Below are 16,085 nucleotides of genomic sequence, written 5' to 3' on the forward strand. Positions count from 1 at the left end.
CAACAGCTCCCCACGCTGAATTGTTATTATTGACAGTCATGTACACACTCCGAAACCGAAATTTAATCTGCACCGTGATTAATACTTTACCGAGTCATTTGTGAAACAGGAAAATGTGTGCATGGAGGCAACTCTTGTTTACAGGCAAGCCCTTCCCACTCCAATGTGATGTCATTGACATAAGCACCAGTAGGTTTGGCAAATAGAAACACACACCCAAACTAAATATATGAGTTATGGTTCTGCACAAGTCTTTGGAAGAAGTAAAAAAAATGTATTGATTGTACAGTCATTTAAATGTTTTATGGTCTCTAATTAACCTCCACAAGGTTTTTGTTAGAAAAAAAAAAAAAAAAAAAAGCATGGAAAAATTATCTGCACATTTGAAGAGGTACTCCATTTACCGCGGTAAGAAAACAAAGGCACATCATATCACATATGCATGTCTCATTTATTATCCCTCAGTTTTAGAACCATGTTCTCTGTGTTCATCCAAGCAAGTCCTTGGTCTGCTTTCGTCAAGTACACACATCCAGATAAAAGCAAAGACGATCTAAGCTGTGCACTGAACTTTGTGCTTTCAGGGAGGTGTTGATGTTGCAATGAACGGCCCACTCGGGGAAGGAAGGGAAGGGTCACTCCATACAGTAAGAGTACACGAGTGTATATTTGGATTATGTTGGAACTTGAAAGGTATAGGATCTTAACAATGTCAGCCCTCTGACGCTTCATGCCAGTGATCCTCAGCACCAGAGCTCTGCTGGTTTTCACTCTGGCCATCACGTCAGGCTTACACCTGGGGGTGCCAGAGGGAAATACTTAAAAAGCAATCATCTAGGGACTGAGGAGCAGGATTAAGAGTGAGGACCAACACTGAGAACTGCTGCGCTATACCACCACAACACTCAACTGAGACAAGCTTATACAGTAAGTGCTGTTTAAATGCTACCCCCCTCCCTTGTCTACTATACATTCATTATATATTTCCTTATTATATTCCAGTAGTCAAAGGAAACCATACTCCTAACAAACTGATTTTGTCATTTCTTTCAACATTGTGTGATTGTGTTACTCTGAGTGATTATTAAGTAACAATTTGAGTGCCAGTTCCCGATAAGTGATGCATTGGCATTACACATCAGGGCAAATGAAATGACCCTAAGGCAGAAAACATGACATACAAACAGGCTGTGTAAATAAAGCGGAGCTAGTTCACAAGGCAAAGCTTCTCCCATCACAAAATGTCTTCATTTCCAAACTGAGTGCAACCTGCTGATCACCTCCATGTGCAGTGCAAATGACTGTCCATGCTGAATAGAAAAGTCTTGAATTGACCAGTTCATGCAAGGAGTATGTCCTACATCAATCAATCCACACCTTGTTTCTCAGCTGTCTTCAAATGGACCAGACGTTTAAAAAAGTCATCTGCACGTCAGTCATGCTCCTCACACCAACTCTGCCTTGCTGGAAGTATCGGCTACTAAGCAGATTCCCTCGGACTTTACAGTCACAATTCCAGTTTCAAATAAGAAAGCAAGCAAAGTCACAGCTGCAACCATGAGATGCAGGTCCACTTTTAAGTCGTCAGGGAAAGAAAAAAGGGAGAACAGCTTTGGGAAGCAGTGAAGATTGTTTCAGGTAGACGAAACACATCATGGAAAGAGAGGCATATAACTGCAGGACTAAATAAAAAAGGTGGAAGTCAATTATTGCAAACACAACACAATTTGTCATAATTTTACCTCAAGAGAGATCTGTGAATGTGTTCTGTGTGCAGATAGAAACTGCCCTGAGTGGAAGGCACTGTATACTGAAGCAAGGTCATGATGTTGTCATCACATTATCCAGGTCCATACACGTAACATTGACCCAACCAGGTTAGAATACATGAGGTTTGCTGTCAACTATGCAAGACAGGAAGGTGATCGCACGCTCTCTGTTCCCAAGGTTACAACTCGCACACTACAGGGGGTATCAGCCTTCCATTAGGACTTAAATAGAGAACAAGTCAGTGAGAAGTGAGCTTGAAGAGGTTATATGATCGCGGTCAGTAGTATTGGAGACAACCAGCACTGTGAAGTGGAGTAGCAGCCAGGTTTTCATGTGAAGAACAACAGACAGATGCAGTTTTTTAGTGGTAGCTCTCTGTGTTGCAGCAGCAGAAAGGGAACCTTAAGCATCTGGTTAGTAAAGCTACAGTACATTGTGTTTGCCCTGTGAACCCCATACAACGCACAAAAGCTGAGCTGAGTGTGGCTCAGGGTGGTCAAAGAGGACTACTCGAGTGGCACAACATGACAGCATTGGTATAGCACAACAATAAAGAAATCTTAAATTTTGTTAAGTGCAGCAAAGCGCATACAATTTCAGTGTTATCCAAGAGGAACGAGACATTGACATTCTTGTCAATCAAATTAGATTAACTGTTAATCTGACAAAAAATATATATATATATTTATGTATATATAAAGCACCCATTATAGAAGTGGCAGAGTAAATTTTGTTTGAAATCTATTCTTCATCATTTAAATAGGCAACTGTATGATTAATCAATTAGACAAGACTGTGGAACATGGAAAAGAAAAAATCCAAAATCAAATGAAATAAACGTGCATGTTAAAGAATTTGTAATTACATATATATCTCTTCAAATTAAAAAATAAAAAGTGAACAACCATTTGCCTACATCGTTTTAAAAATTGTCTGAAGGCCGCAAAATATTTTCCCCATTACTTTTCTTAGATGGTTTGTTTAAAAGAAGGCCCAAAAAAATAAAAAATAAAATAATAATAATAATAATAATAATAATAATAATAATAATAATAGTGCAAGAGGTAATGCAAGAGTGGGTGCTCAGAGTTGGTGATGCAAATGTGAAACAAAAAAGATAAGGAAAGCGTGGAAAAGGGCCTGTCCTTTAGAGAGCTGGCTCACCAACCAGTTGGCATAAATTGCGCTGTAATATCCACTTTCAAACCTGAAACAGACACATTCACACTGAAGTACCCAGACCGACCCCATTCCAAAAAGAAAAAATGAAAAGACGACTCTTTCCCCCAGTGAGACACACTTTTAAGCCTGCGAAGTATAGCAATGTTTCCCCTTAAAATGGAGATCAGACTAAGACAAGAAGAAATACTCACAGCGGGATACCACCTGCGCATGCCTTTCACTTTCAGGACTGGCACTTCTTTTTGTCTATATTTGTCTATCTTTGATTGCTTGAGATGCACATCTCTCAAGGTGCGTCACTTATTTGTGTCCCAATCACACCCTGCATGTTTCTATGTGGTCTGTGAGCCACGAGCGTCCCCATCAGGACTAAGGGCAGCCGGTCGGCCTTGCGCTAAAACGCTGGCAGGGACCATTGGCAGATGAGCGGCTTCACTCACTAAGTTCTCGTATTCGCTACTGTCCTCATCTTCCTCATCCTCGTCGTCCTCATCCTCTTCATCATCTTCCTGCCCTGCAGCCTGTCTGTCTAACGAGTCAGAGCTTGATCCGTCACCATTGCCAAGGTATGGGGTGCTGGGAGTGGTGACGGGATTAGAGCTGGTGCCCAAGCCCAACCCGAGGCCCAGGCCCATCCCCAGTGGGCCAGGGGTAGGGTGTCCTGGAGAGCCCACAGCTTGTGGCCGGGGCAGTAGAGCAGCACTGGTAGGTGGGGAAGAAGTGGAGAGCAGAGAGTCATCCTGGGACAAGAGGTCAGAATAAGATGGTGGGTTAGGTGAGGTACTGGGTCGCTCCGGAGCAGAGGGTGTGTGGAAAGTTATCCTGGACAGAGGGGAAGCGTCAGAAGGTTCTATGTTCTCCTCTGAAGTGGAATGGGAGTCTGCATTTTGGGCTTCAAGGAGTCCTGGGGAACAGTGAGAAAGATGTAACTGGCAAAAAGGAGTATATAAAATCAAGTTTGATTGGACGACTGATGAAATATTTAAAACTCAAAAGAGGTGAAATGCTACACAACCGTGGCTTCATTTTTTGCTGTTCGCTATTAATCTTAAAACATATTTAAATTTAAACCACACATTTGACACTGAATGACATAATTCAAGTTCTCAGAATCAAAACCGGTACGTACTCCTCTCCTCCTCTGCCGTCTTGCGTTTCCTGAGAGCGATTTGTTGTTTGAGTTTGTTCACATCCTCTTGAATTTTCTCCTTCACGCGTTCGCTTTGTTCTACCTCCCCACACACAGCCTAAAAACAAGACAAACAGGTGGAAACGCTAATCATGTAAAGCTCCTTTCACACACGCAGTCTATCCCAGAAATGTTCAGGAACATTTCTTGCAAGCACGTAAAGAGTTTTGTCCATCAGACAAAAGATGCTTTCACGTGGAACCGTGTTCCATCTATTCCAGCATTGTCATGGCATGTGTAAAAAGGCACAAGATGGAAATGTTCTTCAACGTAGCTGCAAGTGTGATTAGTGAAAATCACTAGCGGTGCCTGACATACACTTATTTGCTGGGAACTATGTGTGAAACAGGCTTAATGAGCAAACGATTTCCCTCCATGTCTCAGGCAAAATGCACCAGATAGCTCTTGCTCACCTGCACTTTATCTTGCAGTGCACTGTAGACTTGGAATATTGTTCGGATATCCTTCATCACACCGTCTTTGTCAAAGAATTCAGCCCTGGAAAAAGATTCACAGGTGATTCACAGAGATTCACCAACAGATGTATGGATGACATCATTCAAGATATAATAAATAACGTCACACAATACGAGTTCATGCAGTTTGTTCACCAAGATCTAACATTAAAAATGCATTAGAGCAGTGGATGTCTTCTATATCAACGCTAAATCTAATTTATTCCACTGGCTGTCATGCACACAAATGGGAGCTGGATGAGCTGAGGTGAAAATAAAGTGATCTTATCTGAAGCTGGATAGACAGGCCGGGCTAAACCCCCTGCAGTCTACATGACACTGACACATTGGATTCACCCCTCTACGACAGAAACAGTGGGTTCAGACACAAGACACAGAACTACCAGCAGAAGCGCGTGCAGCCTGTCACATACAATTATATGCTGAGACCGCTTGGACACGGTGTCAAGTATAAACTAGGTCTAATTCACACATGCGTTGATGTTGAGTGTCTTGGGGTTGCAACCCACCACAACAGAGACCCAGATTAAATCCCTGCCACCAGTGCACCCCATCAGCAACCCTGAGCCAGATATGGGAGCAACACAGGTGTGGTGTGGCGAGACAAAAAAAAAAAAAACTAAAGTTGGGAGTTCAAACCTTACCCATGCTCTTTGATGACCTGGGTGTAGTTGAGTGAGGTGTTGGGCACTGAAGAGACTTTGTATTCCTGCTGGCTTGTGTTGCCGAGGTTTGGGATTGTGAGGGTGATCCTCTGGTTGTACCTACTGAGTGGAGATGACCCATTAGTACTGTTAAAGTATGGCATACTATACCCATACTGTAATTCTACATACATTACTTTCAACACAAATATGAACTTTTTATGCTTTCACAACTCCCTCTTATTAAGCATTTCATTATTTTGTGAGATGGATTCGGGTGACTTATGAACCTTCAACGACAAGAACGATAAATTTCTCCCCATAGTTACCATTTCAGCATTTTCTGACTGTGTTAGGCGTTGATAATCATAAACACTTCTTTAAAAAATCCAGTGTGTTAAATTAGTGTTTGACTTTCTAAAAATAATTTCATACATGTTTAAAACAGAACAATATGAAGAAGCAGGAATGTACCAATCAGACTTTTTCTCTTTCTCTTCTGATGCAAATTCCCAATCTGGTATCAATGCTCCCTGTTTCCCCAAATTCTGTACACATCTGTACACCTCACTGCATGGGGATCATTTTTATGGTAACATGAAACCAGGGACTTAATGAATGCAACTGAAACACTACATTTTTTCTATGACATTGACCAAGAAACTGTATGGAATTGTGGACCAGATATCAAGCAGACTGAAGTGTTCCAGTACAAAAGGAACTTAGATATAGAAAAAACTAGTCAGAAAATACCTCTATGTGAATCAAAAGTCTGCTCATGTTGGTCAGATATGCAGATATTACCTTCGGTTAGGTCTGAAGAGCACATACTCCAGTGCATGTGTGGAGCTGTTGGCGGTGGAGATGAAGCTGAAAAGAAGGAAGACGAGGTCGGGCACACCAAGCAGCTGAGTCAGCTGTTTGTGGATGATCTGTTCCCTGAACGACATTTGCTGCTGCGTGTTCCTCCGGAACCGGTACCAACCAATGACGTTCTTTGTGAACAAAGAAACAAATTTATCAAAATGTGTTTAATCTAATGAAGTTTCACTTGTCAAATCCTATTCAGGACAAAGTAACAAGTACAAGAGTGGCAAAACACAATATACAATATCTGGGGGGAAAAAAAACTGTCCAAATCATTATGAAACATGTACAGTCACTTACTGAATGCTTCAATGAGGAAACATTATTAATCATCCATTTCAATACCAGATTTTATTCCATTTTGTTTTGTTGGAAGCCACAACTAATTTTCTAAACTAAGCTCAATTTGTACTTTGAGAAGCACCAGCTAATCACACTTCTAGCTTGCCATCACTCATTAATTTACAATAAAGCCAAAATATAAAAAGTAAAATTTCTATCTGATATCTTATTTCATTTTAGTGTAGCCTTGGTTTACAGGCAACAAGAGGACACCACTGACATTTTACAAGACATCATCCACAAAATATGTTAAAATGAAATGAAAAAATTCACTCACTTTCCGCCTATCTTTAAGAATGCTGTTGAGATTCTCCTCATTGATTTTGCCTGCGTAGTCATAAAAGCTGAGACAGGGGGAAAAAAAAAACAAGCAAGTTCAACGTGAGTCATCATGAGCCTCCTCCTCCTCCTCCTCCTCCTCCTCCTCCTCCTCCTCCTCCTCCTCCTCCTCCTCCTCTGCCTTGGCATACTTCTATTACCCAAACTTGTCAGATGGGGACATCTACTGTCCAATGTCAAATTAATTCAGCATGTTCTGAAATGGGTGTAAGGAAACTGCTGTATCCTCTGAAGTTGTCAGTATATTTATAGTGACCTAAAACTTACATATTACAAGCTACCCTGCACAAAGGCACTTCTTTTTCTTAGAAAATGCCACTTCAACCTACTTTACCTTATTATGCACATATTCCAACAAAGGTTGGTCAGGTTTTCCTAAATGAAACAATCATGGCCAAAATTATTGGCTTGTTGTTTGTCCTTCTCAAGCAGTGTCTGTTCTACAGTCATACACTTCATGGTGTCATTTTGGTACATTACTGCATGTGCACTGATGATTGGTGATAACAGCAGCTGTTTGAGAATAAAAAAGCTCATATCTTACCTAAATAACTGTGCACAAGGATCATGGTTATGGATTTCTGTTGGGAACAAACAGTGACAGATATTTCAGTTCTATTTAAAAGGAGTTCATTAGCATAAATCTGCACACGTCTGTGCCAGAATAAAGTGAAGCAGAGGGATCAGTGCTCAGCAAAAAGCTCCTTAATGGCATCATTTCTTTCTGAGTTACTTTTTGCATTGCATCAAAGCACACTTCTCCTAAGAGGACTGACGGGTCAAGGAGAAATTCAGGATGCAATAAAACCAAGCAAACCACACAAATGAAAAACATTTAATCTGTTGTTAATATCTTTTAATATTTCGGCCGATTAAAATGTAACACTGACTCTCATGGCTCTCCTGTAATTATACTGACAGATGATCACCCATAATCTGGCAGAGTAATTCAAATGTCCCCTGTTGCCATCAGTCTGCTTGACTGATACTGAAAGGTGTACTTTGTACCAACTATATCAAGTATTTATTTGACGAGGCATCAACAAGAAATCTATTTAACATAAATGGTTAGTTTAAAAGCAAAACCGATATCAGGGGCCCTACACAGCCTACACAGATTTAACTTCTCGTCGGGTTAAGCGTGGGCAATGTTATACATGATGCTATACATGGAATTACATTATGTCATCAAAATGTATGTACTTAAAGAATGAAAGGCGTTGTCCCTGATACTTTTAACAAAATTGACAGGGGAGTAAGGTCAACAACCTCAGTTTGTACAAACCTGCACAGCCTTGGAAAGAGCTCTCATAAGAAGCAAAACAAGTACGTTTTTCACAGCAGACATGTTGACTGGTCATAATAGAAACCGCACAGTTGTTATGAATATTAACAATGGTTCTGCTTCAGTTCAAGTGTACCTGCAGGCAATGATGGTGTGACAGAGCCAGCACACATACGCCGACAGTGGAGCAGCAAAATGGAATTCAGACATCATTCATTTTATTATTTACGGATGAGCTTTTCCTATTTTGACATGTCAAAATATCTTCCTGTGAACCTCTTGACTGTCTCTTAAGGCTTCTGCCAGACTGACTTTAATCAGTTGCTACTTGCTTAAGATTCCACAAAGTTTTTATATTATTTGCTTTCAGGACTTACCTACTACCTGGAGCAATTCTGCACTGCTGATCTGTGTGTCGCTGATGCTGACAGTCTCTTCTTGCCTCACTTCTCCTAGTAGGAAGCCCTCCTGTGCATATACATTTGACAAAATTGTGGTTAATGCAGTAATGTAGACCTGAAACAATTAGTCCATTAATTAATTAGTTGATTAACAGAAAATCAATCAACATTTTTTATTTTTTTAAAGTAATTTATCAATCAAATACAATACAAATATTGTCTGCTCACAGCTTCTCAAATGGGAGGATTTGCTTTTTTATGATTTATACTGATATATATATTGAAGATCTTTGGGTGTAAATGCCAAATGGATCATTTCATGTAAATGTTTTGAACATGACTGAGTGCATACAGAGCAACAACTTTTTTTCCGGGATCGCTGAATCATAATCATGGCATTTCTTCATGAAACACAAAATAACAAATCAATTTGTAAATATGGGACTAAATTAAGTCGTGTACTTTTTACAGCTAACATCACTGAGAAGTGACAGCTGCTGGGTAACAACAGCGCTGTCTTACGCCTTCTGCTTATGTCAGGAATGCGGGTAAACTTGTAATGATCCGCTATTCACCTGCCCAAACCGACTCTTAAAGTATTGTCAACAGGAAAGGACATGTAAACAGCGCTGATGTTTACTTGATTAGCGCTTATAAGAAAGATTTCTTTCCTGTCCGCCTACCTCAAAGCATTTCTTCTCCACTGCCAATCCACAACGATCAAACCAAAGCCCCCAAAAATGAAAATATTGTTAACGCACGTCAGTCCTGTTGTTAGACGGGTACTGACATAAATGGAACCAACACTAGCTAGGTTGCTAACAAGCTATTCTAGCAATGCGGAAACGAGAAAAACAAATCGGGTTATATTACATACTTAGGAAATTTACTGGGAAAGCTAATTTCAATGCACTACTACACCTTTATCAGATAACAAGTCGCGGTGACTTTAGATATTAGCCGGACCGACACACGCAAGTCACTTGACTTGGTAGCTTCGCTAACATGCTAAGTAGCTAACTACTGAGTATTTCCTGGAACGCAAACTTTCCTAACAACATTTCTTATATCGATGTAGCAGGTGTTCACGTACACAGCTCTTTGTAAGTAATGTTATAGCTGGATATGCAACACTTGTGCTGCTGTAACACATTAGACCATCTCAAAATTGCCAGTCATGTCCTCCAATTGTTGTAGCTGCACAGTTTCATTTAACCATACCTGCCGGTAAATAGACGGAACCAATACTAGCTAGCAGCAACAGGATGATGACACTGAAAAACAACACAAACTAATGGTGTTGATAAACGATCAAACACACCGACGAGCTACGCACACTTAAACAGACATTGCATAATAGTGTGTCAACATAATTGTGACTACTTACATGATCTGAGTTGCTGTTGGCGCTGTGATAACACACAGAACTAAAAGTATAACCTGAAATGGATGCCGCCATGATGGAAACATCCCTATCAATCCCGATGCCCCCTGCGGTTGCAAGCACGCTCCTCTAACGCAACGTCTTGTGGGAGCTGTAGGCGGTGACTTAACAGTCTCCGTCTCCAACATGGAAGTCTTAGCAGATAGCCCACATGCCTGCAGCAATACCTCGGACACAGAGGAAGACAGAAACTCAGATACCGATTTTGGGCCGTCAAAACTCGGAACGAAAGAATAGTAAGGGTTATGCTCCGTTAGCTCCGTTGTTAACGTTAAGAGACGACAACAACAGCGCTAGCTTAACTGATAACGGACTACTAACGTTATTCCTTAAACTATTTTTCGGATTTCTTTGTCTGTGTTGCTTGGAGCCACCATCATTTTATACATTTTAAATACAATGTGGTGCCAAAATAACTAACCCTCAACTTATAATTGACACGTCCAGCTTGTGTTGACAGGAAGAATGAAGTTGAATTGTTAGCTAGAAAATAGCGGCCTGACAAACCGTGAAGGAAGGTGTGACTCACCGTCAGTTTTGACAAGATTTAGATTTGTAAGTTAGATAACTGTTGTTTTCTTAATATGCGTTTCCTTGTAAGCGTTAACTTGTCTGTTTGCCTATTCATTTTCATGTTTTTTTTCTTTTTGCACCACACTGTTTCAAGTTTCTAAGTTAGCAACATGTCGTCTGTTCTTATCGTATTTGTGTAACTAATTGTCGACGGCCCTTTTCTGCAGTTGGGAACATGCATATCAAAAAGAGCTTGAGTCATTCAGAGACATCGGGGATGTTGGTGAGATATGGTAATCATATGCAGAGTATTGAGATGTTTGACATTGCCAAAACTAACCCAACAGAAGCTAAAATGTGATGATTCTGAACCAGAGATTAGTCTAATGTAGTATTTTTGGTTTCGGACAATATTCTGTCTCATTACTAAAGTGTGTGTGTGTGTTTTCTTCAAAGGTTTGGTGAGGAAAGCATGAGCCGTGTGCTGCGATGGATGGACAAAGCCAAGATTCCTGAAGATGCTGCAATTCTTGACATCGGCACTGGAAATGGAGCCTTTTTAGTTGAACTGGTGTGAACAGAGTAAAAATACATTTTGACACTGTTGCTGTTTTTATTTCATGCTCACCTTGTTTGAGTTCTAGGGCTCAGTTCACCAAAATTGCAACAAATCACAAAAATAAAGCATAATCTGTGGATTATCCAGGGTAATGGATGTTGGCAGTTGAAACACACATAACTGGGTTTTTCAAAGCTTAGAGAGCCACAACTTTTTTTTTCCCCCAACATTTCTATAACAGTTAATAAACTTTGCTCTTCATTTGCTTGTGTTTTGTTGTGTTTGTGTCAAGGCTAAACACGGATACAGGAATCTGACTGGTATAGATTATTCTCCAGCATCTATAGAATTGACCAGAAATGTCCTGCAGGCGGAGGACTTGACGGATATCATCGTAAAGGTGGGTTCAGTTATTTTTGTCATTAAAACTATTGTATAACTGTACAGCTAACTTACACTAGTATCACAATGCATTTGGCAGCCACAGGTGACCAACAGTTGGGAAATGTGAACTGGTACCAGGCATACTTTTCTACTTTCCCTTCATTCCTAAATGTCAGTGATACAATATAGCTTTCAGCTTGCTGAGAGCCAACCTGGTCCTGGGACGGTTAGAGGAAACTCTCCTGTGTTTACCATGTGGCAGAGTTGGATAAGAAGAAGGCCCTGAAAGTGATGGAAGTCTGCCCACCATTCAGAAAAGAAAAAACACCTTAAACCCCAGTTAACTGGCAGGATTCAACACATCTACTAACATGTATATGCAAGAAAAACAAGTTGTAAATGTTGGCCGGTCTGTAATGGATGTGATGAATGAATATTCCTCTCCTGTGTGCATGATACAGTTGCATATAAGTTATGTGCATCACACACCTCTGATGGTGTGTGCTTTGCTTGGGCAGAAGGCCTTCCACTGAAGTCAATATTGACCTTAGCTGGACAGTTTGAGCACAGTGTATGTGTGTGTGTGTGTGGAAGAGAGAGAAAAATTGTACGTTTCCATCTTGTTCATTTCTTCAATACTGCAGAATACCAACATAATTTGTCTGAATGTGCATGTGTAGCCTTAAACGGAGCCCGAGGGAGTCCGAGAAGTTTCTGTTTGTTTCAGTTTCAGTTGATTAAAAAAAAAAAAAAGCTTCATCTTCAGGTCTCTTACCTCAAAGTCTTAGTCTCAAATCTATGTCAAGCCCTGTCTCCGCACATTAGTCACTGTCTACCGCTTTTGCACGACGCCTTCAGTTATTCCTTCAACATCTTCAGTTATTCAGTTTTACAGACTCAACCTCAGATTGAGCTCAGGTCAGTTACAACAATATATTGCTGTGGCCAGTGAATCAGTGTTGATCCTTTTTCATAAATCACACATTTTGTGACCCATGGTTTGTGAGAATGCGGCTCTTGAGCTCTCCCCAGATGTCTGGTGTTCTGCCCTCTGTCCAGATAAAGGGCTCCTTTCACTGGTGGTATGGTAGGTCAGCAAGCTCTGCAGAATTAACTGCTGTCATATCAGCAGTTGGAATTTAGTTTTAAAGTCAAGCCATGAGGCATAATAACACGTCTCATCGCTGTAGGGTTGATCAACAGTTGCTTTTCCTTAACCTCTCACTTTTATTTATTTAAGGAAATGGATTTCTTAAACTGTGAAGGAGAGCTAAAGGGTTTTGATGTCTGCATCGACAAAGGAACATTCGATGCAATAAGCTTGAATCCGGACAACACCAAAGAGGGCAAAAAACTCTATGTCCAAGCTGTAAAAGATGCTCTTAAGGACAAAGGATTCTTCGCTGTCACTTCCTGTAACTGGACAAAAGAGCAGCTGCTCAGTAGATTCAGTGAAGGTAAGGGGAAACACTGACATTAATCATTGTATATCTGATGATTTATTTATTGTGCATAGCTAACTAGATTGAATCTTAATACAAACAAAAGCAGCCAAATCCATGTAATCTTTTTCATGGTTTCAAAGCTTGCTGTCATTGACATATGGATTTATTTAGATATGTGCATTTGGCTACTACCCATCTAACAATGAAGTAATTTCAACCTGTTGAACCCAAGCTTTTTTCTTTTTTTTTCATTTTACCAAATAAGAATGAGTAAGAATAAGAATTACTATCACATGGAGAAGAAACATAAAAAACATATAACATGCTTGTTTGTAAAGTTAAAGGTTCCTTTTTGCATTTTTCTGACCTCTAGCAGCGCTGTGGAGTTTTGTTTATCCTTTACACGGACATGTAAATGCACGGAGTGGCATAATGCACATTCCTGCCAATTGTGTCACACTATTCCACTAATCAACAGTTTGCAAAAAAGCACAAGATATACTGTAATGCACCAGCGAAGACTGAGAAGAAGAAGATTATTAACTAGTAAGCATGGATTCAAACAATACTGCCTTTAAAATACTAATGTCTCATGCGGAGGGAAATACATTAATTACATTGTTAGAATTCAGTGATATACACAGTGTGTTTTGGTGAGTAACACTGAATGTAAATGACTTTAAGTGTGTGTGTGTGTGCAGTGTTGTAAATGGGTTAAACCACTCTTAAACCTTGACATGAGCATCAGTGTGATTTGTAATTGTGTCTCTCTCGCATGTAACATCTTTATATCTGGGTGTTTTGTTGTCTGACCCTCAGTCAAAATACAGACACAGTTCCTGCTACAGTTACCTGGCAGGTTGTTAAGCTGCAGGCAACAACAGTCTTGTAAAGTCAGATTTTCGGCAAGCTTCCAGTAGCTGTCACTCTTCTCAGTGTAGTCACTCTGGAGAGCCTGCAGGGGGCCAAAGGGCCTTGAGATCTCATCTGTCACGCTGACAGCCTGCCTTTACTAGACCCCAGGAAGCACCACAGATGGTGGATGGATAGTTCTTGACTCACAGTGCTCCTCCTAACCCCTCTATGGCTGTAGTTGGTTAGGAAAGGATTCTTAGCATCTGTTTTTTTCTGACAGCATGTTGATGTTCTGGTAGTTTGCATAATGCACATTTCTTAACCTGCACATTTTCTCTGTGTTGCCTCACAGGATTTGAGTTTGTACAGGAGTTGCCTACACCCAGTTTCCAGTTCGGAGGCAAGACAGGCAACAGTGTGACTGCACTCATCTTCAAGCGAGTACACGGATCCTCATGAACTCAGGATATTTTTCCTTTTTTCGTACAATACCTGATTATGTTGTATTCATTTTTTTAAAGCCAAGTGTAATGAAGCAGATATACAGTGTAATTGAGCAGGGCTGGTCTCTTGAAATAAACTGGTCTTTGTTTTGTTGCTGTCGTGTTACAGTAACTTTGCAGTAGCATTGTTTCATCAATTTCAGTTTCAAGGCTTACTTACATTAAAAATGTATTATGTTCCTTTTAAAAGGGCTTTAGGAGAAAAAAATACATAATAATTTGTTCTGAATATTTATTCCCTGTTTCATAAATCATCTTATGGCCCCTCAAGTTACATGTAAGGGCCCTGCGTAGAGTCCTGACCCACTGTTTGAAAAACACTGGTTTGTCTTATCAGGTACTTAATTGCATCCATCTTTCATGTCATGCGCAAAGTAGCCCGTACCTAATTGCTTAAACTGGAAACCAGCAGAGCTTGGGGTCCCGAGGACCATGATTAAGAACGTCTGACATGATGAATAAACAAGAGGCCGTGGCTGCTGTGGAAGAGAAGCCTATTGGCCATTTCCTTCCTCAATGGCATCATTAATATCTGCCAAAGTCTGCATCCTAATTGCAAGCTCGGGCCAGTGGTCCAATGGGAGCCATCGACATTGAGGCACGCTGTTGAGTAAACACATGCAAGCTTTACAAGAATTACTGGCTGGAATTTTACAAGGCTCTGGATATCCTGCCTGGATGTGCATATTATGCCCACGTTTCCAACTCTCTCACAGATTTTCCCATGATGTGAAACCACCATTGAGCCCAAATGAAAATCCACTCCTTCAACTTTCTCTCTCAGTCCCTTTGAATCATGTTAAGCAGGTCTTTGAGTGTTTTTCATTGTGTCACCATGTCATTAGATTTTAATATGTACTGCAGTTACCTCGAATATTCTGCAGCCCACTCCTTTCCCTTGCACAGGTGCTGTTGCTAAGAAACACTACACCACAATCCTGTTTGCAGAAGCAAAGTCATGAGTTTTTTGGTCAGTTTTGTGGGCCCTGCACTGTTATAGCAGTTAAATCATTCAGAAGAATCTTTTCCTTTTAGAGAAGCTGCTTTAAACTTATTTATGAGGAGCTTACAAAGTTGTTAAGTAATGACGAGTCCTGCAGATATTATTATGCAAAATCAGTTTGAGTAATGTTCTCCTGACACTGTGTGCCAACAGCAACTTGTACGTGTGTTTGTTATTTTGAAACCGTGGATATATCTTGCCCCACCTTGAAGGCCTACTGTACACTCACTCAGGAAGTCAAACGCTCTCTTGTCTGAAGGGCCCATTTTGATCAAAAGGGAAGTTGGAGCTATTTCTTCCTGTCATCTTATAAAAGTATTTTATTACCATCCACCATGAAGTAAAATAAAACATGAAAGTGTGGATCTTGCTGGGTTGAACTGGGCTGTAGTCTACAGTACATTTACCTCCGTCAGCACTTTCATGGCTTTTGGGTTGGCACATGTCTGAAGCTACACTTTTATTCCACTCATAACATTAACCTATAAGTTTTTAGACTTGATGCCATAGCCCGCCGACTGCCCCATCAGCATGAATACCATGCTTTCATTTTAACCTCTCAAGTGTGATACTGCAAATATTTATGTTTTTTCACTCCATCTCCCTGGAAACACATTTGATGGTCTCCTAATAGGATTTTCGTGGATTGATTGAATTACTCCACCATGTAACAGTGAAGTTTTTCCATTGCAAGAGAGCCAATGTGGAAGTGGGAAAGATTTCCTCTTTCAATGCATTTCGGACCTGTTCGGACTAAATAATGACTCCACCATGCATGCATTAGTGCATAACGTACAAAGACCTTAACAGGTTGTTTTAATCGATTGATGACTCTTTTTTTTTTTTTTTTTTTTTTTTTAATATGTCTGGCTCTTTGTTTTTGG

The 16,085-nt window shown here is 40.4% G+C and overlaps 2 protein-coding genes across 6 annotated transcripts; one reads left to right on the plus strand and one right to left on the minus strand.

Moving 5' to 3' along the window:
• Positions 1-433: 433 nt before the first annotated feature.
• abraxas2 (abraxas 2, BRISC complex subunit) lies at positions 434-9,978 on the minus strand. Of its 2 annotated transcripts, none has more exons than XM_076742216.1 (9): positions 9,883-9,978; positions 8,472-8,562; positions 7,354-7,390; positions 6,748-6,814; positions 6,066-6,256; positions 5,262-5,381; positions 4,555-4,639; positions 4,082-4,199; positions 434-3,856 (listed from the first exon to the last, which is right to left on the minus strand). In XM_076742216.1, the coding sequence occupies exons 1-9, from the start codon at positions 9,952-9,954 to the stop codon at positions 3,285-3,287; spliced, it is 1,353 nt and encodes a 450-aa protein (XP_076598331.1). In that variant the 5' UTR covers positions 9,955-9,978; the 3' UTR covers positions 434-3,284. The 2 variants fall into 2 exon arrangements, with proteins under 2 accessions (XP_076598331.1, XP_076598330.1); XM_076742215.1 differs by having other exon boundaries at positions 5,262-5,384.
• A 33-nt stretch (positions 9,979-10,011) lies between these two features.
• Positions 10,012-15,936, plus strand: eef1akmt2 (EEF1A lysine methyltransferase 2). Of its 4 annotated transcripts, none has more exons than XM_076742218.1 (6): positions 10,012-10,494; positions 10,680-10,745; positions 10,909-11,023; positions 11,304-11,411; positions 12,636-12,852; positions 14,048-15,935. In XM_076742218.1, exons 3-6 carry the CDS (start codon positions 10,925-10,927, stop codon positions 14,152-14,154), a joined length of 531 nt encoding a protein of 176 aa, XP_076598333.1. In that variant the 5' UTR covers positions 10,012-10,494; positions 10,680-10,745; positions 10,909-10,924; the 3' UTR covers positions 14,155-15,935. The 4 variants fall into 4 exon arrangements, with proteins under 4 accessions (XP_076598333.1, XP_076598332.1, XP_076598335.1 ...); XM_076742217.1 differs by having other exon boundaries at positions 10,017-10,175; positions 14,048-15,932; XM_076742220.1 differs by having other exon boundaries at positions 10,035-10,494; positions 10,680-10,735; positions 14,048-15,936.
• Positions 15,937-16,085: the final 149 nt, after the last annotated feature.

The sequence above is a fragment of the Chaetodon auriga genome, chromosome 11 (assembly GCF_051107435.1).
Source record: "Chaetodon auriga isolate fChaAug3 chromosome 11, fChaAug3.hap1, whole genome shotgun sequence".
Lineage (NCBI taxonomy): Eukaryota > Metazoa > Chordata > Actinopteri > Chaetodontiformes > Chaetodontidae > Chaetodon > Chaetodon auriga.

Excerpts from the sequence above, each read along its gene's own strand:
- eef1akmt2 (XM_076742217.1), top strand. The coding sequence starts at position 10,066 with ATGGAAGTCTTAGCAGATAGCCCACATGCCTGCAGCAATACCTCGGAC. Across the intron at positions 11,412-12,635 it reads TGACGGATATCATCGTAAAG|GAAATGGATTTCTTAAACTG; the intron begins GTGGGTTCAGTT and ends TATTTATTTAAG. Across the intron at positions 12,853-14,047 it reads GCTCAGTAGATTCAGTGAAG|GATTTGAGTTTGTACAGGAG; the intron begins GTAAGGGGAAAC and ends GTTGCCTCACAG.
- abraxas2 (XM_076742215.1), bottom strand. The coding sequence starts at position 9,954 with ATGGCGGCATCCATTTCAGGTTATACTTTTAGTTCTGTGTGTTATCAC. Across the intron at positions 7,391-8,471 it reads AGAATTGCTCCAGGTAGTAG|AAATCCATAACCATGATCCT; the intron begins GTAAGTCCTGAA and ends TGTTCCCAACAG. Across the intron at positions 6,815-7,353 it reads CCTTGTGCACAGTTATTTAG|CTTTTATGACTACGCAGGCA; the intron begins GTAAGATATGAG and ends CCCCTGTCTCAG.